At 55.6% G+C, this 27,247-nt stretch overlaps 1 protein-coding gene across 1 annotated transcript in view; it reads right to left on the bottom strand.

The window, feature by feature from the left end:
• The window catches only part of LOC140422695 (testis-specific serine/threonine-protein kinase 4-like), a 214,660-nt gene extending 188,566 nt beyond the window's left edge, over positions 1–26,094 (bottom strand). The window contains exons 1-2 of the mRNA XM_072507660.1: positions 25,359–26,094; positions 20,840–21,179 (exon numbers count right to left, since the gene is read on the bottom strand). Of these exons, the coding sequence (XP_072363761.1) occupies positions 20,840–21,179; positions 25,359–25,777 (759 nt within the window). The 5' untranslated portion in view covers positions 25,778–26,094. The remainder of the gene's footprint in view (positions 1–20,839; positions 21,180–25,358) is intronic.
• Between the last annotated feature and the right edge of the window lie 1,153 nt (positions 26,095–27,247).

The raw sequence follows: 27,247 nt of genomic DNA, 5'->3' as shown, positions 1-27,247 counted from the left end.
GTACCTGTCCTGGGAGTTTGATGGGGACAGGGTGGAGGGAGCTTTACTCTGTATCTAACCCCGTGCTGTACCTGTCCTGGGAGTGTTTGATGGGGACAGTGTAGAGGGAGCTTTACTCTGTATCTAACCCCGTGCTGTACCTGTCCTGAGAGTGTTTGATGGGGACAGTATAGAGGGAGCTTTACTCTGTATCTAACCCCGTGCTGTACCTGTCCTGGTAGTGTTTGATGGGGATAGTGTAGAGGGAGCTTGACTCTGTATCTAACCCCGTGCTGTATCTGTCCTGGTAGTGTTTGATGGGGATAGTGTAGAGGGAGCTTGACTCTGTATCTAACCCCGTGCTGTACCTGTCCTGGGAGTGTTTGATGGGGACAGTGAAGAGGGAGCTTTACTCTGTATCTAACCCCGTGCCGTACCTGCCCTGGGAGTGTTTGATGGGGACAGTGTAGAGGGAGCTTTGCTCTGTATCTAACCCCGTGCTGTACCTGTCCTGGGAGTATTTAATGGGGACAGTGTAGAGGGAGCTTTACTCTGTATCTAACCCCATGTTGTACCTGTCCTGGGAGTGTTTGATGGGGACAGTGTAGAGGGAGCTTTACTCTGTATCTAACCCCGTGCTGTACCTGTCCTGTGAATGTTTAATGGGGACAGTGTAGAGGGAGCTTTACTCTGTATCTCACCCCGTGCTGTACCTGTCCTGGGAGTGTTTGATGCGGACAGTGTAGAGGGAGCTTTACTCTGTATCTAACCCCATGCTGTACCTGTCCTGGGAGTTTGATGGGGACAGTGTAGAGGGAGCTTTACTCTGTATCTCACCCCGTGCTGTACCTGTCCTGGAAGTGTTTGATGGGGACAGTGTAGAGGGAGCTTTACTCTGTATCTAACCCCGTGCTGTACCTGCCCTCGGAGTGTTTGATGGGGACAGTGCAGAGGGAGCTTTACTCTGTATCTAACCCCGTGCTGTACCTGTCCTGGGTGTGTTTGATGGGGACAGTGTGGAGGGAGCGTTACTCTGTATCTAACACCGTGCTGTACCTGTCCTGGGAGTGTTTGATGGGGACAGGGTGGAGGGAGCTTTACTCTGTATCTAACCCCGTGCTGTACCTGTCCTGGGAGTGTTTGATGGGGACAGGGTGGAGGGAGCTTTACTCTGTATCTAACCCCGTGCTGTACCTGTCCTGGGAGTTTGATGGGGACAGGGTGGAGGGAGCTTTACTCTGTATCTAACCCTGTGCTGTACCTGTCCTGGGAGTGTTTGATGGGGATAGTGTAGAGGGAGCTTTACTCTGTATCTAACCCCGTGCTGTACCTGTCCTGGGAGTTTGATGGGGACAGGGTGGAGGGAGCTTTACTCTGTATCTAACCCCGTGCTGTATCTGTCCTGGGAGTGTTTGATGGGGACAGTGTAGATGGAGCTTTACTCTGTATCTAACCCCGTGCTGTACCTGTCCTGGTAGTGTTTGATGGGGATAGTGTAGAGGGAGCTTGACTCTGTATCTAACCCCGTGCTGTACCTGTCCTGGGAGTGTTTGATGGGGACAGTGTAGAGGGAGCTTTACTCTGTATCAAACCCCGTGCTGTACCTGTCCTGGGAGTGTTTGATGGGGACAGTGTAGAGGGAGCTTTACTCTGTATCAAACCCCGTGCTATACCTGTCCTGGGAGAGTTTGATGGGGACAGTGTAGAGGGAGCTTTACTCTGTATCTAACCCCGTGCTGTACCTGTCCTGGGAGTGTGATGGGGACAGGGAGGAGGGAGCTTTACTCTGTATCTAACCCCGTGCTGTACCTGTCCTGGGAGTTTGATGGGGACAGGGTGGAGGGAGCTTTACTCTGTATCTAACCCCGTGCTGTACCTGTCCTGGGAGTTTGATGGGGACAGGGTGGAGGGAGCTTTATTCTGTATCTAACCCCGTGCTGTACCTGTCCTGGGACTGTTTGATGGGGACAGGGTGGAGGGAGCTTTACTCTGTATTTAACCCCGTGCTGTACCTGTCCTGGGGGTTTGATGGGGACAGTGTAGAGGGAGCTTTATTCTGTATCTAACCCCGTGCTGTACCTGTCCTGGGAGTGTTTGATGGGGACAGTGTAGAGGGAGCTTTACTCTGTATCTAACCCCGTGCTGTACCTGTCCTGGGAGTGTTTGATGGGGACAGGGTGGAGGGAGCTTTACTCTGTATCTAACCCCGTGCTGTACCTGTCCTGGGAGTGTTTGATGGGGACAGGGTGGAGGGAGCTTTACTCTGTATCTAACCCCGTGCTGTACCTGTCCTGGGAGTTTGATGGGGACAGGGTGGAGGGAGCTTTACTCTGTATCTAACCCTGTGCTGTACCTGTCCTGGGAGTGTTTGATGGGGATAGTGTAGAGGGAGCTTTACTCTGTATCTAACCCCGTGCTGTACCTCTCCTGGGAGTTTGATGGGGACAGGGTGGAGGGAGCTTTACTCTGTATCTAACCCCGTGCTGTACCTGTCCTGGGAGTGTTTGATGGGGACAGTGTAGACGGAGCTTTACTCTGTATCGAACCCCGTGCTGTACCTGTCCTGGGAGTTTGATGGGGACAGTGTAGAGGGAGCTTTACTCTGTATCGAACCCCGTGCTGTACCTGTCCTGGGAGTTTGATGGGGACAGTGTAGAGGGAGCTTTACTCTGTATCTCACCCCGTGCTGTACCTGTCCTGGAAGTGTTTGATGGGGACAGTGTAGAGGGAGCTTTACTCTGTATCTAACCCCGTGCTGTACCTGTCCTGGGAGTGTTTGATGGGGACAGTGTGGAGGGAGCGTTACTCTGTATCTAACACCGTGCTGTACCTGTCCTGGGAGTGTTTGATGGGGACAGTGTGGAGGGAGCGTTACTCTGTATCTAACACCGTGCTGTACCTGTCCTGGGAGTGTTTGATGGGGACAGGGTGGAGGGAGCTTTACTCTGTATCTAACCCCGTGCTGTACCTGTCCTGGGAGTTTGATGGGGACAGGGTGGAGGGAGCTTTACTCTGTATCTAACCCTGTGCTGTACCTGTCCTGGGAGTATTTGATGGGGATAGTGTAGAGGGAGCTTTACTCTGTATCTAACCCCGTGCTGTACCTGTCCTGGGAGTTTGATGGGGACAGGGTGGAGGGAGCTTTACTCTGTATCTAACCCCGTGCTGTACCTGTCCTGGGAGTGTTTGATGGGGACAGTGTAGAGGGAGCTTTACTCTGTATCTAACCCCGTGCTGTACCTGTCCTGAGAGTGTTTGATGGGGACAGTATAGAGGGAGCTTTACTCTGTATCTAACCCCGTGCTGTACCTGTCCTGGTAGTGTTTGATGGGGATAGTGTAGAGGGAGCTTGACTCTGTATCTAACCCCGTGCTGTATCTGTCCTGGTAGTGTTTGATGGGGATAGTGTAGAGGGAGCTTGACTCTGTATCTAACCCCGTGCTGTACCTGTCCTGGGAGTGTTTGATGGGGACAGTGAAGAGGGAGCTTTACTCTGTATCTAACCCCGTGCCGTACCTGCCCTGGGAGTGTTTGATGGGGACAGTGTAGAGGGAGCTTTGCTCTGTATCTAACCCCGTGCTGTACCTGTCCTGGGAGTATTTAATGGGGACAGTGTAGAGGGAGCTTTACTCTGTATCTAACCCCATGTTGTACCTGTCCTGGGAGTGTTTGATGGGGACAGTGTAGAGGGAGCTTTACTCTGTATCTAACCCCGTGCTGTACCTGTCCTGTGAATGTTTAATGGGGACAGTGTAGAGGGAGCTTTACTCTGTATCTCACCCCGTGCTGTACCTGTCCTGGGAGTGTTTGATGCGGACAGTGTAGAGGGAGCTTTACTCTGTATCTAACCCCATGCTGTACCTGTCCTGGGAGTTTGATGGGGACAGTGTAGAGGGAGCTTTACTCTGTATCTCACCCCGTGCTGTACCTGTCCTGGAAGTGTTTGATGGGGACAGTGTAGAGGGAGCTTTACTCTGTATCTAACCCCGTGCTGTACCTGCCCTCGGAGTGTTTGATGGGGACAGTGCAGAGGGAGCTTTACTCTGTATCTAACCCCGTGCTGTACCTGTCCTGGGTGTGTTTGATGGGGACAGTGTGGAGGGAGCGTTACTCTGTATCTAACACCGTGCTGTACCTGTCCTGGGAGTGTTTGATGGGGACAGGGTGGAGGGAGCTTTACTCTGTATCTAACCCCGTGCTGTACCTGTCCTGGGAGTGTTTGATGGGGACAGGGTGGAGGGAGCTTTACTCTGTATCTAACCCCGTGCTGTACCTGTCCTGGGAGTTTGATGGGGACAGGGTGGAGGGAGCTTTACTCTGTATCTAACCCTGTGCTGTACCTGTCCTGGGAGTGTTTGATGGGGATAGTGTAGAGGGAGCTTTACTCTGTATCTAACCCCGTGCTGTACCTGTCCTGGGAGTTTGATGGGGACAGGGTGGAGGGAGCTTTACTCTGTATCTAACCCCGTGCTGTATCTGTCCTGGGAGTGTTTGATGGGGACAGTGTAGATGGAGCTTTACTCTGTATCTAACCCCGTGCTGTACCTGTCCTGGTAGTGTTTGATGGGGATAGTGTAGAGGGAGCTTGACTCTGTATCTAACCCCGTGCTGTACCTGTCCTGGGAGTGTTTGATGGGGACAGTGTAGAGGGAGCTTTACTCTGTATCAAACCCCGTGCTGTACCTGTCCTGGGAGTGTTTGATGGGGACAGTGTAGAGGGAGCTTTACTCTGTATCAAACCCCGTGCTATACCTGTCCTGGGAGAGTTTGATGGGGACAGTGTAGAGGGAGCTTTACTCTGTATCTAACCCCGTGCTGTACCTGTCCTGGGAGTGTGATGGGGACAGGGAGGAGGGAGCTTTACTCTGTATCTAACCCCGTGCTGTACCTGTCCTGGGAGTTTGATGGGGACAGGGTGGAGGGAGCTTTACTCTGTATCTAACCCCGTGCTGTACCTGTCCTGGGAGTTTGATGGGGACAGGGTGGAGGGAGCTTTATTCTGTATCTAACCCCGTGCTGTACCTGTCCTGGGACTGTTTGATGGGGACAGGGTGGAGGGAGCTTTACTCTGTATTTAACCCCGTGCTGTACCTGTCCTGGGGGTTTGATGGGGACAGTGTAGAGGGAGCTTTATTCTGTATCTAACCCCGTGCTGTACCTGTCCTGGGAGTGTTTGATGGGGACAGTGTAGAGGGAGCTTTACTCTGTATCTAACCCCGTGCTGTACCTGTCCTGGGAGTGTTTGATGGGGACAGGGTGGAGGGAGCTTTACTCTGTATCTAACCCCGTGCTGTACCTGTCCTGGGAGTGTTTGATGGGGACAGGGTGGAGGGAGCTTTACTCTGTATCTAACCCCGTGCTGTACCTGTCCTGGGAGTTTGATGGGGACAGGGTGGAGGGAGCTTTACTCTGTATCTAACCCTGTGCTGTACCTGTCCTGGGAGTGTTTGATGGGGATAGTGTAGAGGGAGCTTTACTCTGTATCTAACCCCGTGCTGTACCTCTCCTGGGAGTTTGATGGGGACAGGGTGGAGGGAGCTTTACTCTGTATCTAACCCCGTGCTGTACCTGTCCTGGGAGTGTTTGATGGGGACAGTGTAGACGGAGCTTTACTCTGTATCTAACCCCGTGCTGTATCTGTCCTGGGAGTGTTTGATGGGGACAGTGTAGAGGGAGCTTTACTCTGTATCTAACCCCGTGCTGTACCTGTCCTGGTAGTGTTTGATGGGGACAGTGTAGAGGGAGCTTTACTCTGTATCAAACCCCGTGCTGTACCTGTCCTGGGAGAGTTTGATGGGGACAGTGTAGAGGGAGCTTTACTCTGTATCTAACCCCGTGCTGTACCTGTCCTGGGAGTGTGATGGGGACAGGGTGGAGGGAGCTTTACTCTGTATCTAACCCCGTGCTGTACCTGTCCTGGGAGTTTGATGGGGACAGGGTGGAGGGAGCTTTACTCTGTATCTAACCCCGTGCTGTACCTGTCCTGGGAGTTTGATGGGGACAGGGTGGAGGGAGCTTTATTCTGTATCTAACCCCGTGCTGTACCTGTCCTGGGACTGTTTGATGGGGACAGGGTGGAGGGAGCTTTACTCTGTATCTAACCCCGTGCTGTACCTGTCCTGGGAGTTTGATGGGGACAGTGTAGAGGGAGCTTTATTCCGTATCTAACCCCGTGCTGTACCTGTCCTGGGAGTGTTTGATGGGGACAGTGTAGAGGGAGCTTTACTCTGTATCTAACCCCGTGCTGTACCTGTCCTGGGAGTGTTTGCTGGGGACAGTGTAGAGGGAGCTTGACTCTGTATCTAACCCCGTGCTGTACCTGTCCTGGGAGTGTTTGATGGGGACAGTGAAGAGGGAGCTTTACTCTGTATCTAACCCCGTGCCGTACCTGCCCTGGGAGTGTTTGATGGGGACAGTGTAGAGGGAGCTTTACTCTGTATCGAACCCCGTGCTGTACCTGTCCTGGGAGTTTGATGGGGACAGTGTAGAGGGAGCTTTACTCTGTATCTCACCCCGTGCTGTACCTGTCCTGGAAGTGTTTGATGGGGACAGTGTAGAGGGAGCTTTACTCTGTATCTAACCCCGTGCTGTACCTGTCCTGGGAGTGTTTGATGGGGACAGTGTGGAGGGAGCGTTACTCTGTATCTAACACCGTGCTGTACCTGTCCTGGGAGTGTTTGATGGGGACAGTGTGGAGGGAGCGTTACTCTGTATCTAACACCGTGCTGTACCTGTCCTGGGAGTGTCTGATGGGGACAGGGTGGAGGGAGCTTTACTCTGTATCTAACCCCGTGCTGTACCTGTCCTGGGAGTTTGATGGGGACAGGGTGGAGGGAGCTTTACTCTGTATCTAACCCTGTGCTGTACCTGTCCTGGGAGTATTTGATGGGGATAGTGTAGAGGGAGCTTTACTCTGTATCTAACCCCGTGCTGTACCTGTCCTGGGAGTTTGATGGGGACAGGGTGGAGGGAGCTTTACTCTGTATCTAACCCCGTGCTGTACCTGTCCTGGGAGTGTTTGATGGGGACAGTGTAGAGGGAGCTTTATTCCGTATCTAACCCCGTGCTGTACCTGTCCTGGGAGTGTTTGATGGGGACAGTGTAGAGGGAGCTTTACTCTGTATCTAACCCCGTGCTGTACCTGTCCTGGGAGTGTTTGCTGGGGACAGTGTAGAGGGAGCTTGACTCTGTATCTAACCCCGTGCTGTACCTGTCCTGGGAGTGTTTGATGGGGACAGTGAAGAGGGAGCTTTACTCTGTATCTAACCCCGTGCCGTACCTGCCCTGGGAGTGTTTGATGGGGACAGTGTAGAGGGAGCTTTACTCTGTATCGAACTCCGTGCTGTACCTGTCCTGGGAGTTTGATGGGGACAGTGTAGAGGGAGCTTTACTCTGTATCTCACCCCGTGCTGTACCTGTCCTGGAAGTGTTTGATGGGGACAGTGTAGAGGGAGCTTTACTCTGTATCTAACCCCGTGCTGTACCTGTCCTGGGAGTGTTTGATGGGGACAGTGTGGAGGGAGCGTTACTCTGTATCTAACACCGTGCTGTACCTGTCCTGGGAGTGTTTGATGGGGACAGTGTGGAGGGAGCGTTACTCTGTATCTAACACCGTGCTGTACCTGTCCTGGGAGTGTTTGATGGGGACAGGGTGGAGGGAGCTTTACTCTGTATCTAACCCCGTGCTGTACCTGTCCTGGGAGTTTGATGGGGACAGGGTGGAGGGAGCTTTACTCTGTATCTAACCCTGTGCTGTACCTGTCCTGGGAGTATTTGATGGGGATAGTGTAGAGGGAGCTTTACTCTGTATCTAACCCCGTGCTGTACCTGTCCTGGGAGTTTGATGGGGACAGGGTGGAGGGAGCTTTACTCTGTATCTAACCCCGTGCTGTACCTGTCCTGGGAGTGTTTGATGGGGACAGTGTAGAGGGAGCTTTACTCTGTATCTAACCCCGTGCTGTACCTGTCCTGAGAGTGTTTGATGGGGACAGTATAGAGGGAGCTTTACTCTGTATCTAACCCCGTGCTGTACCTGTCCTGGTAGTGTTTGATGGGGATAGTGTAGAGGGAGCTTGACTCTGTATCTAACCCCGTGCTGTATCTGTCCTGGTAGTGTTTGATGGGGATAGTGTAGAGGGAGCTTGACTCTGTATCTAACCCCGTGCTGTACCTGTCCTGGGAGTGTTTGATGGGGACAGTGAAGAGGGAGCTTTACTCTGTATCTAACCCCGTGCCGTACCTGCCCTGGGAGTGTTTGATGGGGACAGTGTAGAGGGAGCTTTGCTCTGTATCTAACCCCGTGCTGTACCTGTCCTGGGAGTATTTAATGGGGACAGTGTAGAGGGAGCTTTACTCTGTATCTAACCCCATGTTGTACCTGTCCTGGGAGTGTTTGATGGGGACAGTGTAGAGGGAGGTTTACTCTGTATCTAACCCCGTGCTGTACCTGTCCTGTGAATGTTTAATGGGGACAGTGTAGAGGGAGCTTTACTCTGTATCTCACCCCGTGCTGTACCTGTCCTGGGAGTGTTTGATGCGGACAGTGTAGAGGGAGCTTTACTCTGTATCTAACCCCATGCTGTACCTGTCCTGGGAGTTTGATGGGGACAGTGTAGAGGGAGCTTTACTCTGTATCTCACCCCGTGCTGTACCTGTCCTGGAAGTGTTTGATGGGGACAGTGTAGAGGGAGCTTTACTCTGTATCTAACCCCGTGCTGTACCTGCCCTCGGAGTGTTTGATGGGGACAGTGCAGAGGGAGCTTTACTCTGTATCTAACCCCGTGCTGTACCTGTCCTGGGTGTGTTTGATGGGGACAGTGTGGAGGGAGCGTTACTCTGTATCTAACACCGTGCTGTACCTGTCCTGGGAGTGTTTGATGGGGACAGGGTGGAGGGAGCTTTACTCTGTATCTAACCCCGTGCTGTACCTGTCCTGGGAGTGTTTGATGGGGACAGGGTGGAGGGAGCTTTACTCTGTATCTAACCCCGTGCTGTACCTGTCCTGGGAGTTTGATGGGGACAGGGTGGAGGGAGCTTTACTCTGTATCTAACCCTGTGCTGTACCTGTCCTGGGAGTGTTTGATGGGGATAGTGTAGAGGGAGCTTTACTCTGTATCTAACCCCGTGCTGTACCTGTCCTGGGAGTTTGATGGGGACAGGGTGGAGGGAGCTTTACTCTGTATCTAACCCCGTGCTGTATCTGTCCTGGGAGTGTTTGATGGGGACAGTGTAGAGGGAGCTTTACTCTGTATCTAACCCCGTGCTGTACCTGTCCTGGTAGTGTTTGATGGGGATAGTGTAGAGGGAGCTTGACTCTGTATCTAACGCCGTGCTGTACCTGTCCTGGGAGTGTTTGATGGGGACAGTGTAGAGGGAGCTTTACTCTGTATCAAACCCCGTGCTGTACCTGTCCTGGGAGTGTTTGATGGGGACAGTGTAGAGGGAGCTTTACTCTGTATCAAACCCCGTGCTGTACCTGTCCTGGGAGAGTTTGATGGGGACAGTGTAGAGGGAGCTTTACTCTGTATCTAACCCCGTGCTGTACCTGTCCTGGGAGTGTGATGGGGACAGGGTGGAGGGAGCTTTACTCTGTATCTAACCCCGTGCTGTACCTGTCCTGGGAGTTTGATGGGGACAGGGTGGAGGGAGCTTTACTCTGTATCTAACCCCGTGCTGTACCTGTCCTGGGAGTTTGATGGGGACGAGGTGGAGGGAGCTTTATTCTGTATCTAACCCCGTGCTGTACCTGTCCTGGGACTGTTTGATGGGGACAGGGTGGAGGGAGCTTTACTCTGTATTTAACCCCGTGCAGTACCTGTCCTGGGAGTTTGATGGGGACAGTGTAGAGGGAGCTTTATTCTGTATCTAACCCCGTGCTGTCCCTGTCCTGGGAGTGTTTGATGGGGACAGTGTAGAGGGAGCTTTACTCTGTATCTAACCCCGTGCTGTACCTGTCCTGGGAGTGTTTGATGGGGACAGGGTGGAGGGAGCTTTACTCTGTATCTAACCCCGTGCTGTACCTGTCCTGGGAGTGTTTGATGGGGACAGGGTGGAGGGAGCTTTACTCTGTATCTAACCCCGTGCTGTACCTGTCCTGGGAGTTTGATGGGGACAGGGTGGAGGGAGCTTTACTCTGTATCTAACCCTGTGCTGTACCTGTCCTGGGAGTGTTTGATGGGGATAGTGTAGAGGGAGCTTTACTCTGTATCTAACCCCGTGCTGTACCTCTCCTGGGAGTTTGATGGGGACAGGGTGGAGGGAGCTTTACTCTGTATCTAACCCCGTGCTGTACCTGTCCTGGGAGTGTTTGATGGGGACAGTGTAGACGGAGCTTTACTCTGTATCTAACCCCGTGCTGTATCTGTCCTGGGAGTGTTTGATGGGGACAGTGTAGAGGGAGCTTTACTCTGTATCTAACCCCGTGCTGTACCTGTCCTGGTAGTGTTTGATGGGGATAGTGTAGAGGGAGCTTGACTCTGTATCTAACCCCGTGCTGTACCTGTCCTGGGAGTGTTTGATGGGGACAGTGTAGAGGGAGCTTTACTCTGTATCAAACCCCGTGCTGTACCTGTCCTGGGAGTGTTTGATGGGGACAGTGTAGAGGGAGCTTTACTCTGTATCAAACCCCGTGCTGTACCTGTCCTGGGAGAGTTTGATGGGGACAGTGTAGAGGGAGCTTTACTCTGTATCTAACCCCGTGCTGTACCTGTCCTGGGAGTGTGATGGGGACAGGGTGGAGGGAGCTTTACTCTGTATCTAACCCCGTGCTGTACCTGTCCTGGGAGTTTGATGGGGACAGGGTGGAGGGAGCTTTACTCTGTATCTAACCCCGTGCTGTACCTGTCCTGGGAGTTTGATGGGGACAGGGTGGAGGGAGCTTTATTCTGTATCTAACCCCGTGCTGTACCTGTCCTGGGACTGTTTGATGGGGACAGGGTGGAGGGAGCTTTACTCTGTATCTAACCCCGTGCTGTACCTGTCCTGGGAGTTTGATGGGGACAGTGTAGAGGGAGCTTTATTCCGTATCTAACCCCGTGCTGTACCTGTCCTGGGAGTGTTTGATGGGGACAGTGTAGAGGGAGCTTTACTCTGTATCTAACCCCGTGCTGTACCTGTCCTGGGAGTGTTTGCTGGGGACAGTGTAGAGGGAGCTTGACTCTGTATCTAACCCCGTGCTGTACCTGTCCTGGGAGTGTTTGATGGGGACAGTGAAGAGGGAGCTTTACTCTGTATCTAACCCCGTGCCGTACCTGCCCTGGGAGTGTTTGATGGGGACAGTGTAGAGGGAGCTTTACTCTGTATCGAACCCCGTGCTGTACCTGTCCTGGGAGTTTGATGGGGACAGTGTAGAGGGAGCTTTACTCTGTATCTCACCCCGTGCTGTACCTGTCCTGGAAGTGTTTGATGGGGACAGTGTAGAGGGAGCTTTACTCTGTATCTAACCCCGTGCTGTACCTGTCCTGGGAGTGTTTGATGGGGAGAGTGTGGAGGGAGCGTTACTCTGTATCTAACACCGTGCTGTACCTGTCCTGGGAGTGTTTGATGGGGACAGTGTGGAGGGAGCGTTACTCTGTATCTAACACCGTGCTGTACCTGTCCTGGGAGTGTTTGATGGGGACAGGGTGGAGGGAGCTTTACTCTGTATCTAACCCCGTGCTGTACCTGTCCTGGGAGTTTGATGGGGACAGGGTGGAGGGAGCTTTACTCTGTATCTAACCCTGTGCTGTACCTGTCCTGGGAGTATTTGATGGGGATAGTGTATAGGGAGCTTTACTCTGTATCTAACCCCGTGCTGTACCTGTCCTGGGAGTTTGATGGGGACAGGGTGGAGGGAGCTTTACTCTGTATCTAACCCCGTGCTGTACCTGTCCTGGGAGTGTTTGATGGGGACAGTGTAGAGGGAGCTTTACTCTGTATCTAACCCCGTGCTGTGCCTGTCCTGAGAGTGTTTGATGGGGACAGTATAGAGGGAGCTTTACTCTGTATCTAACCCCGTGCTGTACCTGTCCTGGTAGTGTTTGATGGGGATAGTGTAGAGGGAGCTTGACTCTGTATCTAACCCCGTGCTGTATCTGTCCTGGTAGTGTTTGATGGGGATAGTGTAGAGGGAGCTTGACTCTGTATCTAACCCCGTGCTGTACCTGTCCTGGGAGTGTTTGATGGGGACAGTGAAGAGGGAGCTTTACTCTGTATCTAACCCCGTGCCGTACCTGCCCTGGGAGTGTTTGATGGGGACAGTGTAGAGGGAGCTTTGCTCTGTATCTAACCCCGTGCTGTACCTGTCCTGGGAGTATTTAATGGGGACAGTGTAGAGGGAGCTTTACTCTGTATCTAACCCCATGTTGTACCTGTCCTGGGAGTGTTTGATGGGGACAGTGTAGAGGGAGCTTTACTCTGTATCTAACCCCGTGCTGTACCTGTCCTGTGAATGTTTAATGGGGACAGTGTAGAGGGAGCTTTACTCTGTATCTCACCCCGTGCTGTACCTGTCCTGGGAGTGTTTGATGCGGACAGTGTAGAGGGAGCTTTACTCTGTATCTAACCCCATGCTGTACCTGTCCTGGGAGTTTGATGGGGACAGTGTAGAGGGAGCTTTACTCTGTATCTCACCCCGTGCTGTACCTGTCCTGGAAGTGTTTGATGGGGACAGTGTAGAGGGAGCTTTACTCTGTATCTAACCCCGTGCTGTACCTGCCCTCGGAGTGTTTGATGGGGACAGTGCAGAGGGAGCTTTACTCTGTATCTAACCCCGTGCTGTACCTGTCCTGGGTGTGTTTGATGGGGACAGTGTGGAGGGAGCGTTACTCTGTATCTAACACCGTGCTGTACCTGTCCTGGGAGTGTTTGATGGGGACAGGGTGGAGGGAGCTTTACTCTGTATCTAACCCCGTGCTGTACCTGTCCTGGGAGTGTTTGATGGGGACAGGGTGGAGGGAGCTTTACTCTGTATCTAACCCCGTGCTGTACCTGTCATGGGAGTTTGATGGGGACAGGGTGGAGGGAGCTTTACTCTGTATCTAACCCTGTGCTGTACCTGTCCTGGGAGTGTTTGATGGGGATAGTGTAGAGGGAGCTTTACTCTGTATCTAACCCAGTGCTGTACCTGTCCTGGGAGTTTGATGGGGACAGGGTGGAGGGAGCTTTACTCTGTATCTAACCCCGTGCTGTATCTGTCCTGGGAGTGTTTGATGGGGACAGTGTAGAGGGAGCTTTACTCTGTATCTAACCCCGTGCTGTACCTGTCCTGGTAGTGTTTGATGGGGATAGTGTAGAGGGAGCTTGACTCTGTATCTAACCCCGTGCTGTACCTGTCCTGGGAGTGTTTGATGGGGACAGTGTAGAGGGAGCTTTACTCTGTATCAAACCCCGTGCTGTACCTGTCCTGGGAGTGTTTGATGGGGACAGTGTAGAGGGAGCTTTACTCTGTATCAAACCCCGTGCTGTACCTGTCCTGGGAGAGTTTGATGGGGACAGTGTAGAGGGAGCTTTACTCTGTATCTAACCCCGTGCTGTACCTGTCCTGGGAGTGTGATGGGGACAGGGTGGAGGGAGCTTTACTCTGTATCTAACCCCGTGCTGTACCTGTCCTGGGAGTTTGATGGGGACAGGGTGGAGGGAGCTTTACTCTGTATCTAACCCCGTGCTGTACCTGTCCTGGGAGTGTTTGATGGGGACAGGGTGGAGGGAGCTTTATTCTGTATCTAACCCCGTGCTGTACCTGTCCTGGGACTGTTTGATGGGGACAGGGTGGAGGGAGCTTTACTCTGTATCTAACCCCGTGCTGTACCTGTCCTGGGAGTTTGATGGGGACAGTGTAGAGGGAGCTTTATTCTGTATCTAACCCCGTGCTGTACCTGTCCTGGGAGTGTTTGATGGGGACAGTGTAGAGGGAGCTTTACTCTGTATCTAACCCCGTGCTGTACCTGTCCTGGGAGTGTTTGCTGGGGACAGTGTAGAGGGAGCTTTACTCTGTATCTAACCCCGTGCTGCACCTGTCCTGGGAGTGTTTGATGGGGACAGTGCAGAGGGAGCTTTACTCTGTATCTAACCCCGTGCTGTACCTGTCCTGGGAGTGTTTGATGGGGACAGTGTAGAGGGAGCTTTACTCTGTATCTAACCCCGTGCTGTACCTGTCCTCAGAGTGTTTGATGGGGACAGTGTAGAGGGAGCTTTACTCTGTATCTAACCCCGTGCTGCACCTGTCCTGGGAGTGTTTGATGGGGACAGTGTGGAGGGAGCTTTACTCTGTATCTAACCCCGTGCTGTACCTGTCCCGGGAGTTTGATGGGGACAGTGTAGAGGGAGCTTTACTCTGTATCTAACCCCGTGCTGTACCTGTCCTGGGAGTGTTTGCTGGGGACAGTGTAGAGGGAGCTTTACTCTGTATGTAACCCCGTGCTGCACCTGTCCTGGGAGTGTTTGATGGGGACAGTGTAGACGGAGCTTTACTCTGTATCTAACCCCGTGCTGTACCTGTCCTGGGAGTGTTTGATGGGGACAGGGTGGAGGGAGTGTGATGGGGACAGGGTGGAGGGAGTTTGATGGGGACAGGGTGGAGGGAGTTTGATGGGGACAGTGTAGAGGGAGCTTTACTCTGTATCTAACCCCATGCTGTACCTGTCCTGGGAGTGTTTGATGGGGTCAGTGTAGAGGGAGCTTTACTCTGTATCTAACCCCGTGTTGTACCTGTCCGGGGAGTGTGATGGGGACAGGGTGGAGGGAGTTTGATGGGGACAGTGTCGCGGGAGCTTTACTCTGTTCTAACCGCGTGCTGTACCTTCCTGGGAGTGTTTGATGGGGACAGTATAGAGGGAGCTTTACTCTGTATCTAACCCCGTGCTGTACCTGTCCTGGGAGTGTTTGATGGGGACAGTGTAGAGGGAGCTTTACTCTGTATCTAACCCCGTGCTGTACCTGTCCTGGGAGTGTTTGATGGGGACAGTGTAGAGGGAGCTTTACTCTGTATCAAACCCCGTGCTGTACCTGTCCTGGGAGTGTTTGATGGGGACAGTGTAGAGGGAGCTTTACTCTGTATCAAACCCCGTGCTGTACCTGTCCTGGGAGAGTTTGATGGGGACAGTGTAGAGGGAGCTTTACTCTGTATCTAACCCCGTGCTGTACCTGTCCTGGGAGTGTGATGGGGACAGGGTGGAGGGAGATTTACTCTGTATCTAACCCCGTGCTGTACCTGTCCTGGGAGTTTGATGGGGACAGGGTGGAGGGAGCTTTACTCTGTATCTAACCCCGTGCTGTACCTGTCCTGGGAGTTTGATGGGGACAGGGTGGAGGGAGCTTTATTCTGTATCTAACCCCGTGCTGTACCTGTCCTGGGACTGTTTGATGGGGACAGGGTGGAGGGAGCTTTACTCTGTATCTAACCCCGTGCTGTACCTGTCCTGGGAGTTTGATGGGGACAGTGTAGAGGGAGCTTTACTCTGTATCTAACCCCGTGCTGTACCTGTCCTGGGAGTGTTTGCTGGGGACAGTGTAGAGGGAGCTTTACTCTGTATCTAACCCCGTGCTGCACCTGTCCTGGGAGTGTTTGATGGGGACAGTGCAGAGGGAGCTTTACTCTGTATCTAACCCAGTGCTGTACCTGTCCTGGGAGTGTTTGATGGGGACAGTGTAGAGGGAGCTTTACTCTGTATCTAACCCCGTGCTGTACCTGTCCTCGGAGTGTTTGATGGGGACAGTGTAGAGGGAGCTTTACTCTGTATCTAACCCCATGCTGCACCTGTCCTGGGAGTGTTTGATGGGGACAGTGTGGAGGGAGCTTTACTCTGTATCTAACCCCGTGCTGTACCTGTCCCGGGAGTTTGATGGGGACAGTGTAGAGGGAGCTTTACTCTGTATCTAACCCCGTGCTGTACCTGTACTGGGAGTGTTTGCTGGGGACAGTGTAGAGGGAGCTTTACTCTGTATCTAACCCCGTGCTGCACCTGTCCTGGGAGTATTTGATGGGGACAGTGCAGAGGGAGCTTTACTCTGTATCTAACCCCGTGCTGTACCTGTCCCGGGAGTGTTTGATGGGGACAGTGTAGAGGGAGCTTTACTCTGTATCTAACCCCGTGCTGTACCTGTCCTGGGAGTGTTTGATGGGGACAGTGTAGAGGGAGCTTTACTCTGTATCTAACCCCGTGCTGTACCTGTCCTGGGAGTGTTTGCTGGGGACAGTGTGGAGGGAGCTTTACTCTGTATCTAACCCCGTGCTCTACCTGTCCCGGGAGTTTGATGGGGACAGTGTAGAGGGAGCTTTACTCTGTATCTAACCCCGTGCTGTACCTGTCCTGGGAGTGTTTGATGGGGACAGGGTGGAGGGAGTGTGAGGGGGACAGGGTGGAGGGAGTTTGATGGGGACAGGGTGGAGGGAGTTTGATGGGGACAGTGTAGAGGGAGCTTTACTCTGTATCTAACCCCGTGCTGTACCTGTCCTGGGAGTGTTTGATGGGGACAGGGTGGAGGGAGCTTTATTCTGTATCTAACCCCGTGCTGTACCTGTCCTGGGACTGTTTGATGGGGACAGGGTGGAGGGAGCTTTACTCTGTATCTAACCCCGTGCTGTACCTGTCCTGGGAGTTTGATGGGGACAGTGTAGAGGGAGCTTTATTCTGTATCTAACCCCGTGCTGTACCTGTCCTGGGAGTGTTTGATGGGGACAGTGTAGAGGGAGCTTTACTCTGTATCTAACCCCGTGCTGTACCTGTCCTGGGAGTGTTTGCTGGGGACAGTGTAGAGGGAGCTTTACTCTGTATCTAACCCCGTGCTGCACCTGTCCTGGGAGTGTTTGATGGGGACAGTGCAGAGGGAGCTTTACTCTGTATCTAACCCCGTGCTGTACCTGTCCTGGGAGTGTTTGATGGGGACAGTGTAGAGGGAGCTTTACTCTGTATCTAACCCCGTGCTGTACCTGTCCTCAGAGTGTTTGATGGGGACAGTGTAGAGGGAGCTTTACTCTGTATCTAACCCCGTGCTGCACCTGTCCTGGGAGTGTTTGATGGGGACAGTGTGGAGGGAGCTTTACTCTGTATCTAACCCCTTGCTGTACCTGTCCCGGGAGTTTGATGGGGACAGTGTAGAGGGAGCTTTACTCTGTATCTAACCCCGTGCTGTACCTGTCCTGGGAGTGTTTGCTGGGGACAGTGTAGAGGGAGCTTTACTCTGTATGTAACCCCGTGCTGCACCTGTCCTGGGAGTGTTTGATGGGGACAGTGTAGACGGAGCTTTACTCTGTATCTAACCCCGTGCTGTACCTGTCCTGGGAGTGTTTGATGGGGACAGGGTGGAGGGAGTGTGATGGGGACAGGGTGGAGGGAGTTTGATGGGGACAGGGTGGAGGGAGTTTGATGGGGACAGTGTAGAGGGAGCTTTACTCTGTATCTAACCCCATGCTGTACCTGTCCTGGGAGTGTTTGATGGGGTCAGTGTAGAGGGAGCTTTACTCTGTATCTAACCCCGTGTTGTACCTGTCCGGGGAGTGTGATGGGGACAGGGTGGAGGGAGTTTGATGGGGACAGTGTCGCGGGAGCTTTACTCTGTTCTAACCGCGTGCTGTACCTTCCTGGGAGTGTTTGATGGGGACAGTATAGAGGGAGCTTTACTCTGTATCTAACCCCGTGCTGTACCTGTCCTGGGAGTTTGATGGGGACAGTGTAGAGGGAGCTTTACTCTGTATCTAACCCCGTGCTGTACCTGTCCTGGGAGTGTTTGCTGGGGACAGTGTAGAGGGAGCTTTACTCTGTATCTAACCCCGTGCTGCACCTGTCCTGGGAGTGTTTGATGGGGACAGTGCAGAGGGAGCTTTACTCTGTATCTAACCCAGTGCTGTACCTGTCCTGGGAGTGTTTGATGGGGACAGTGTAGAGGGAGCTTTACTCTGTATCTAACCCCGTGCTGTACCTGTCCTCAGAGTGTTTGATGGGGACAGTGTAGAGGGAGCTTTACTCTGTATCTAACCCCATGCTGCACCTGTCCTGGGAGTGTTTGATGGGGACAGTGTGGAGGGAGCTTTACTCTGTATCTAACCCCGTGCTGTACCTGTCCCGGGAGTTTGATGGGGACAGTGTAGAGGGAGCTTTACTCTGTATCTAACCCCGTGCTGTACCTGTACTGGGAGTGTTTGCTGGGGACAGTGTAGAGGGAGCTTTACTCTGTATCTAACCCCGTGCTGCACCTGTCCTGGGAGTATTTGATGGGGACAGTGCAGAGGGAGCTTTACTCTGTATCTAACCCCGTGCTGTACCTGTCCCGGGAGTGTTTGATGGGGACAGTGTAGAGGGAGCTTTACTCTGTATCTAACCCCGTGCTGTACCTGTCCTGGGAGTGTTTGATGGGGACAGTGTAGAGGGAGCTTTACTCTGTATCTAACCCCGTGCTGTACCTGTCCTGGGAGTGTTTGCTGGGGACAGTGTGGAGGGAGCTTTACTCTGTATCTAACCCCGTGCTGTACCTGTCCCGGGAGTTTGATGGGGACAGTGTAGAGGGAGCTTTACTCTGTATCTAACCCCGTGCTGTACCTGTCCTGGGAGTGTTTGATGGGGACAGGGTGGAGGGAGTGTGAGGGGGACAGGGTGGAGGGAGTTTGATGGGGACAGGGTGGAGGGAGTTTGATGGGGACAGTGTAGAGGGAGCTTTACTCTGTATCTAACCCCGTGCTGTACCTGTCCTGGGAGTGTTTGATGGGGTCAGTGTAGAGGGAGCTTTACTCTGTATCTAACCCCGTGTTGTACCTGTCCGGGGAGTGTGATGGGGACAGGGTGGCGGGAGTTTGATGGGGACAGTGTCGCGGGAGCTTTACTCTGTTCTAACCGCGTGCTGTACCTTCCTGGGAGTGTTTGATGGGGACAGTATAGAGGGAGCTTTACTCTGTATCTAACCCCGTGCTGTACCTGTCCTGGGAGTGTTTGATGGGGACAGTGTAGAGGGAGCTTTACTCTGTATCTAACCCCGTGCTGTACCTGTCCTGGGAGTGTTTGATGGGGACAGTGTAGAGGGAGCTTTACTCTGTATCAAACCCCGTGCTGTACCTGTCCTGGGAGTGTTTGATGGGGACAGTGTAGAGGGAGCTTTACTCTGTATCAAACCCCGTGCTGTACCTGTCCTGGGAGAGTTTGATGGGGACAGTGTAGAGGGAGCTTTACTCTGTATCTAACCCTGTGCTGTACCTGTCCTGGGAGTGTGATGGGGACAGGGTGGAGGGAGCTTTACTCTGTATCTAACCCCGTGCTGTACCTGTCCTGGGAGTTTGATGGGGACAGGGTGGAGGGAGCTTTACTCTGTATCTAACCCCGTGCTGTACCTGTCCTGGGAGTTTGATGGGGACAGGGTGGAGGGAGCTTTATTCTGTATCTAACCCCGTGCTGTACCTGTCCTGGGACTGTTTGATGGGGACAGGGTGGAGGGAGCTTTACTCTGTATCTAACCCCGTGCTGTACCTGTCCTGGGAGTTTGATGGGGACAGTGTAGAGGGAGCTTTATTCTGTATCTAACCCCGTGCTGTACCTGTCCTGGGAGTGTTTGATGGGGACAGTGTAGAGGGAGCTTTACTCTGTATCTAACCCCGTGCTGTACCTGTCCTGGGAGTGTTTGCTGGGGACAGTGTAGAGGGAGCTTTACTCTGTATCTAACCCCGTGCTGCACCTGTCCTGGGAGTGTTTGATTGGGACAGTGCAGAGGGAGCTTTACTCTGTATCTAACCCCGTGCTGTACCTGTCCTGGGAGTGTTTGATGGGGACAGTGTAGAGGGAGCTTTACTCTGTATCTTACCCCGTGCTGTACCTGTCCTCAGAGTGTTTGATGGGGACAGTGTAGAGGGAGCTTGACTCTGTATCTAACCCCGTGCTGCACCTGTCCTGGGAGTGTTTGATGGGGACAGTGTGGAGGGAGCTTTACTCTGTATCTAACCCCGTGCTGTACCTGTCCTGGGAGTGTTTGATGGGGACAGTGTAGAGGGAGCTTTACTCTGTATCTAACCCTGTGCTGTACCTGTCCCGGGAGTTTGATGGGGACAGTGTAGAGGGAGCTTTACTCTGTATCTAACCCCGTGCTGTACCTGTCCCGGGAGTTTGATGGGGACAGTGTAGAGGGAGCTTTACTCTGTATCTAACCCCGTGCTGTACCTGTCCTGGGAGTGTTTGATGGGGACAGTGTAGAGGGAGCTTTACTCTGTATCTAACCCCGTGCTGTACCTGTCCCGGGAGTTTGATGGGGACAGTGTAGAGGGAGCTTTACTCTGTATCTAACCCCGTGCTGTACCTGTCCTGGGAGTGTTTGCTGGGGACAGTGTAGAGGGAGCTTTACTCTGTATCTATCCCCGTGCTGCACCTGTCCTGGGAGTGTTTGATGGGGACAGTGCAGAGGGAGCTTTACTCTGTATCTAACCCCGTGCTGTACCTGTCCTGGGAGTGTTTGATGGGGACAGTGCAGAGGGAGCTTTACTCTGTATCTAACCCCGTGCTGCACCTGTCCTGGGAGTGTTTGATGGGGACAGTGTAGAGCTAGCTTAACTCTGTATCTAACCCCCTGTGTACCTGTCCTGGGAGTGTTTGATGGGGACAGTGTAGAGGGAGCTTTACTCTGTATCTAATCCCGTGCTGTACCTGTCCTGGGAGTGTTTGATGGGGACAGTGTAGAGGGAGTTTTACTCTGTATCTAACCCCGTGCTGTACCTGTCCTGGGAGTGTTTGATGGGGACAGTGTAGAGGGAGCTTTACTCTGTATCTAACCCTGTGCTGTACCTGTCCTGGGAGTGTGATGGGGACAGGGTGGAGGGAGTGGGTGGAGGGAGTGCCGGATTGAGGTTTCGGAAGGATGGGTCAGAGTGGAAGCCGGATGGAAGAAGTGGGGTTCCGAAGCTGACCCTTACCTTACATTCGGCGGAGATTGACTTGTGCTTCGCGGTGAAGGTGGGGCCTTTGATCATCTGCTTGAGGAGGCGCCGCAGGTTGGAGTCATCGAAGGGGAGTTTGCCCGTCCGCATAGTGAAGAGGATGACCCCCATGCTCCAGACGTCCGACAGGAAGGGGTTGTAGGGAATGCCCTGGAGGACCTCCGGCGGGACGTAGGCGTAGCTGCCGCAGTACGTCTCACTCAGTTGGACATGCTTCAGGGTCTGCAGGTCCGTCGCCGCGTATTTACAGAAACCAAAGTCTGAGATCTTTATGTTGTCGTTTTTGTCCAGCAGTAGATTCTCCAGTTTCAGGTCCCTGTGTGTTTGTGGGGTGGGGGTGGGGAGTTGCAGTGGGGAGTTGCGGTGGGGGTGGGATGGTTGCGGTGGGGGTGGGGAGTTGCAGTGGGGGTGGGATGGTTGTGGTGGGGGTGGGGGTGGGGGTGGGGAGTTGCGGTGGGGGTGGGGAGTTGCGGTGGGGGGTTGCGGTGGGGAGTTGCGGTGGGGGTGGGGGGGTTGCGGTGGGGAGTTGCGGTGGGGGTGGGGAGTTGCAGTGGGGGTGGGGAGTTGCGGTGGGAGTGGGGAGTTGCGGTGGGGGTGGGGAGTTGCGGTGGGGGTGGGGAGTTGCGGCGGGGGTTGGGAGTTGCGGTGGGGGTGGGGAAATGCGGTGGGGAGTTGCAGTGGGAGTGGGGAGTGGGGGTGGGGAGTTGCGGTGGGGGTGGGGAGTTGCGGTGGGGGTGGGGAGTTGCGGTGGGGGGATTTGCGGTGGGGGTGGAGAGTTGCATTGGGGGGGGTTGCGGTGGGGAGTTGCGTTGGGGGGAGTTGCGGTGGGGAGTTGCCGTGGGGGGAGTTGCGTTGGGGGTGGGGGAGTTGCGGTGGGGGTGGGGAGTTGCGGTGGGGAGTTACGGTGGGGGTGGGGGAGTTGCGGTGGGGGTGGGGAGTTGCGGTGGGGGTGGGGAGTTGCGGTGGGGGTGGGGAGTTGCGGTGGGGTGGGGAGTTGCGGTGGGGAGTTGCGGTGGGGGTGGGGGAGTTGCGGTGGGGGTGGGGGAGTTGCGGTGGGGGTGGGGGAGTTGCGGTGGGGGTAGGGAGTTGCGGTGGGGAGTTGCGGTGGAGGTGGGGAGTTGCGGTGGGGAGTTGCGGTGGGGGTGGGGGAGTTGCGGTGGGGGTGGGGAGTTGCGGTGGGGAGTTGCGGTGGGGGTGGAGGAGTTGCATTGGGGGTGGGGAGTTGTGGTGGGGGAGTTGCGGTGGGGGTGGGGAGTTCCGGTGGGGAGTTGCGGTGGGGGTAGGAGAGTTGCGGTGGTGGTGGGGAGTTGCGATTGGGGTGGGGGGTGTTGCGGTGGGGAGTTGAAATGGGTGTGGGGGTGTTGCGGTGGGGGTGGGGAGTTGCGGTGGGGGTGTGGAGTTGCGGTGGGGGAGTTGCAGTGGGGGTGGGGGAGTTGCGGTGGGGGTGTGGAGTTGCGGTGGGGGAGTTGCAGTGGGGGTGGGGGAGTTGCGGTGGGGTGGGGGAGTTGCGGTGGGGTGGGGGAGTTGCAGTGGGGTGGGGGAGTGGTGGTGGGGGTCGGGGAGTTGCGGTGGGGTGGGGGAGTTGCAGTGGGGTGGGGGAGTGGTGGTGGGGTGGGGAGATGCGGTGGGGGTGGGGAGTTGCGTTGGGGGTGTAGTTGCGGTGGGGGTGGGGGTGTTGCGGTGGGGGGAGTTGCGGTAGGGGGGATTTGCGGTGGGGAGTTGAAATGGGTGTGGGGGAGTTGCGGTGGGGGAGTTGTGGTGGGGGTGTTGCGGTGGGGGTGGGGGTGGGGAGTTGCGGTGGGGGTGGGGAGTTGCGGTGTGGAGTTGCGGTTTTGGGGTGGGGGAGTTGCGGTGGGGGTGGGGAGTTGCGGTGGGGAGTTGCGGTGGGGTGGGGAGTTGCGGTGGGGAGTTGCAGTGGGGGTGGGGGAGTTGCGGTGGGGGTGGGGGAGTTGCGGTGGGGGTGGGGAGTTGCGGTGGGGAGTTGCGGTGGGGGTGGGGAGTTGCGGTGGGGAGTTGCGGTGGGGGTGGGGGAGTTGCGGTGGGGGTGGGGAGTTGCGGTGGGGAGTTGCGGTGGGGGTGGAGGAGTTGCATTGGGGGTGGAGAGTTGTGGTGGGGGAGTTGCGGTGGGGGTGGGGAGTTCCGGTGGAGAGTTGCGGTGGGGGTAGGAGAGTTGCGGTGGTGGTGGGGAGTTGAGGTGGGGAGTTGCGGTGGGGGTGGGGAGTTGCGGTGGAGGTAGGGGAGTTGCGGTGGGGGTGGGGAGTTGCGGTGGGGGTGGGGGAGTTGAGGTGGGGGTGGGGAATTGCGGTGGGGGTGGGGAGTTGCGGTGGGGAGTTGCGGTGGGGGTGGGGGAGTTGCGGTGGGGAGTTGCGGTGGGAGTGGGGCGTTGCGGTGGGGGTGGGGGAGTTGTGGTCGGGGTGGGGAGTTGCAGTGGGGAGTTGCGGTGGGGGTGGGGTAGTTGCGGTGGCGGTGGGGAGTTGCGGTGGGGAGTTGAAATGGATGTGGGGGAGTTGCGGTGGGGGAGTTGAGGTGGGGGTGTTGCGGTGGGGGTGGGGAGTTGTGGTGGGGGTGGGGAGTTGCGGTGTGGAGTTGCGGTTTTGGGGTGGGGGAGTTGCGGTGGGGGTGGGGAGTTGCGGTGGGGGTGGGGAGTTGCGGTGGGGGTGGGGAGTTGCGGTGGGGTGGGGAGTTGCGGTGGGGAGTTGCGGTGGGGGTGGGGGAGTTGCGGTGGGGGTGGGGGAGTTGTGGTGGGGGTGGGGAGTTGCGGTGGGGAGTTGCGGTGGGGGTGGGGAGTTGCGGTGGGGAGTTGCGGTGGGGGTGGGGGAGTTGCGGTGGGGGTGGGGAGTTGCGGTGGGGAGTTGCGGTGGGGGTGGGGAGTTGCGGTGGGGGTGGGGGAGTTGCAGTGGGGGTGGGGAGTTGTGGTGGGGGAGTTGCGGTGGGGGTGGGGAGTTGCGGTGGGGGTGGGGGTGGGGAGTTCCGGTGGGGAGTTGCGGTGGGGGTAGGAGAGTTGCGGTGGTGGTGGGGAGTTGAGGTGGGGAGTTGCGGTGGTGGTGGGGAGTTGAGGTGGGGAGTTGTGGTGGGGGTGGGGGAGTTGCGGTGGAGGTAGGGGAGTTGCGGTGGGGGAGTTGCGGTGGGGGTGGGGAGTTGCGGTGGGGGTGGGGGAGTTGAGGTGGGGGTGGGGAATTGCGGTGGGGGTGGGGAGTTGCGGTGGGGGTGGTGGAGTTGCGGTGGGGGTGGGGGAGTTGTGGTGGGGGTGGGGAGTTGCAGTGGGGAGTTGCGGTGGGGGTGGGGTAGTTGCGGTGGGGGCGGGGAGTTGCGGTGGGGAGTTGCGGTGGGGGTTGGGATTTGCGTTGGGGGAGATGCGGTGGGGGTGGGGAGTTGCGGTGGGGGTGGGGGAGTTGCGGTGGGGGTGGGGGAGTTGCGGTGGGGAGTTGCGGTGGGGGTGGGGCGTTCCGGTGGGGAGTTGCGGTGGGGATGGTGGAGTTGCGGTGGGGGTGGGGGAGTTGCGGTGGGGGTGGGGAGTTGCGGTGGGGAGTTGCGGTGGGGGTTGGGATTTGCGTTGGGGGAGATGCGGTGGGGGTGGGGAGTTGCGGTGGGGGTGGGAGTTGCGGTGGGGGTGGGGGAGTTGCGGTGGGGAGTTGCGGTGGGGGTGGGGTAGTTGCGGTGGGGAGTTGCGGTGGGGGTGGGGAGTTGCAGTGGGGTAGGTGCGGTGGGGGGAGTTGCGGTGGGGGTGGGGGAGTTGCGGTGGGGGTGGGGGAGTTGCGGTGGGGGTGAGGGAGTTGCGGTGGGGGTGGGGAGTTGCGGTGGGGGTGGGGAGTTGCGGTGGGGGTGGGGGAGTTGCGGTGGAGGTGGGGAGTTCCGGTGGGGGTGGGGGAGGGAGGAGAGTCGCAGATGTGGGTGGGGGAGGGGGGGGGGGTGGAAGAGGGGAAACAAGATAAACCATTATTTCAGAATCCGCACCTTGACTGCTGCAGACAGTTCGTAGATTGACAAACGTTTACAGCACATGTGAAGGGAGACCATTCTGTCCATTGCATCCCACCACCCTGTGGGTGAAAAAGCTTTTCCCCCAATCCCCTCTAAACCTCCTGCCCATTGCCTTAAATCTATGCCCCTGGTTATTATTCTTTTAAAATTAATTTAGAGTACCTAATTCATGTTTTCCAATTAAGGAGCAATTTAGCGAGGCCAATCCACCTACCCTGCACATCTTTGGGTTGTGGGGGTGAAACCCACGCAAACACGGGGAGAATGTGCAAACTCCACACGGACAGTGACCCAGAGCCGGGATCGAACCTGGGACCTCGGCGCCGTGAGGCAGCCGTGCTAACCACTGTGCCACCTGTGGTTGTGGTGACTCTCGAATACCTTGACATGAAACTCCACAAGAGTCTGTGGCTGGCCGTCATCCACCTGCCTAGGCCGTCCACCAACCCTCCAGCGCTGCTCCCTCCCCCGCCACGCCCCAAAACCAACCCAACCCCCCCGGCATCTTTCCTACCTGTGAACTACCCCTCTGCTGTGGATGTAGGCCATCCCCTGGCACAGCTGCTCGAACCACTTGCCCGCCGTCTTCTCGTCACACGCCCCCTTCATGCGGATAATGTCCATGACCTCACCCCTCGGCGCCAGCTCCAGCATGATGTAGACCCGGTTTGTCGTCTCGATGGACTGGTAGAAGTTGATGATGTTCGGGTGTTTCAGCGACTTCCAGACCTGGATCTCGCGCGGCAGGAACTTGCTGAGGAACTCCGCCTCGGCCTTCTCCTTCAGCAGCACCTTCACAGCCACGTTCGTCCGCCACTTCTTGAAGTAGGCCTCCCACACGATGGCGTAGGCCCCCTTTCCCAGGTAGCGGCCCAGCTGGTAGCCGTGCTTCTCCAGGATGGTGGACACCACCCGGGCTTGCGAGCTGGCCATCGGCTGAGGGCGGTGAGGGTTGGGGGGAGGGGGGGAGGGTCCAGCCCTCAGAGATGACAGACGCTCTTAAAACATGGGCCGCAAACTTAGCACCGGCCCCTCCAACCCCTTCCCCAAGTTAAAGGTCCCCAGGGCAGGCAAAGTGGATGATTCAATGCCAACCTTGATTCAAATCCATCCTAGTGGCTATTGATATATTTACATCCTTCAGAAAAAGTATGGATGATCAAGTAATTATTTCCTTCCACCAGGAGTGAATGAAATATATATGTACATATATATATATATATAAAATGTATATATATATATATATATATAGATATATATATATGGTCGGGTTGAAATTCAGGATGAACACGAAATGGAGATGAGGGGGGGTGGTGGAGAGCGGGTGTAGGGTGGGTGGGTTGGGGAGGGGGGATGAATTTAAAATGGCCACCGAGAGAGAAGATGACGAAGGGCAGGATTGCCAGGAAGGATCCGGAAGCAGCTGCCAGTGGAGGCCTTGTTCAAAAAATAAGCAGCACAGTCTTCATGTCGGAAGGGAAGAGTGCTTCTTCGGGTAGGGGGGGTTGGGGGCACCAGGGCATCCAGTCTGCTGGGTTGATGGGAAGGTCTGAGCTCATTGCCCACAACCAGGTCTCTGGGCGAGGGGTGGGGGCAATTCTGTGCCTCTGTGAGGTCACAAAGCTTGGGTGGCTTATCGGCCATCGCATCACTGAGGGAGGGAGGCTGAGAGGCAGAGGGAGAGGGGGAGAAAGGGAGTGGGAAAGTGGGCAAGATAGAGGGAAAGAGAGGGGGAGAGAGGGGGCACGAGAGAGGGGGAGAGAGAGAGAGGTAGAGGAAGAGGGCGGGAGAGAGCGGGGAAAGAGAGTGAGGGAGAGGGGGAAAAGAGAGAGGAAAAAGGGAGGGGAGGGAGAGAGGAAAAAGGGAAGGGAGGGAGGGAGGAAAAAGGGAAGGGAGGGAGGGAGGGAGGGGGAGAGAGGGAGGGGGGAGAGAGGGAAGGAGGGGGGAGAGAGGGAGGGCGCAATGGAGGGGGAAGAGAGGGGGAGGGGATTGAGAGCCCAGGGGACAGAGAGAGCGAGCAAGAGGATGAGATAGAGGGATGGAGAGAGAAAGTAAGAGAGATGGTAGCGAGGGAGGAAAAGGGAGGGAGAGAGAGTAAAAGGGAGAGAGAGGGAGGGGATAGAGGAAGGGAGGGAGAGAGGAGGAAGGGAGGGAGAGAGTCAGAGAGAGGGAGGGTGGAATGGTGTGGGGGGAGGGAGAGCGGGGGAGGGAGAGCGGGAGTTGCAGGGATGGGGTTGGAGGGAGTGAGAGTGGTGGAGAGGAGGAGGGAGGAACAGAGAGAGAGAGCAAGAGAGAAAGAGCAGGAGACTGAGGGAGGGTTAGGGGGTTAGACAGAGAGGGTGGAAGCTAGGGGAATGCAGAATGAGGTTGTAGGCGCGACTCAACAGAAAGCAGAGTCCCGTT

Source organism: Scyliorhinus torazame, chromosome 5, assembly GCF_047496885.1.
Source record: "Scyliorhinus torazame isolate Kashiwa2021f chromosome 5, sScyTor2.1, whole genome shotgun sequence".
Classification (NCBI taxonomy): domain Eukaryota; kingdom Metazoa; phylum Chordata; class Chondrichthyes; order Carcharhiniformes; family Scyliorhinidae; genus Scyliorhinus; species Scyliorhinus torazame.
The sequence above is the reverse complement of the archived record's forward strand: the minus strand, read 5'-3'. Positions and strand labels throughout refer to the sequence as shown.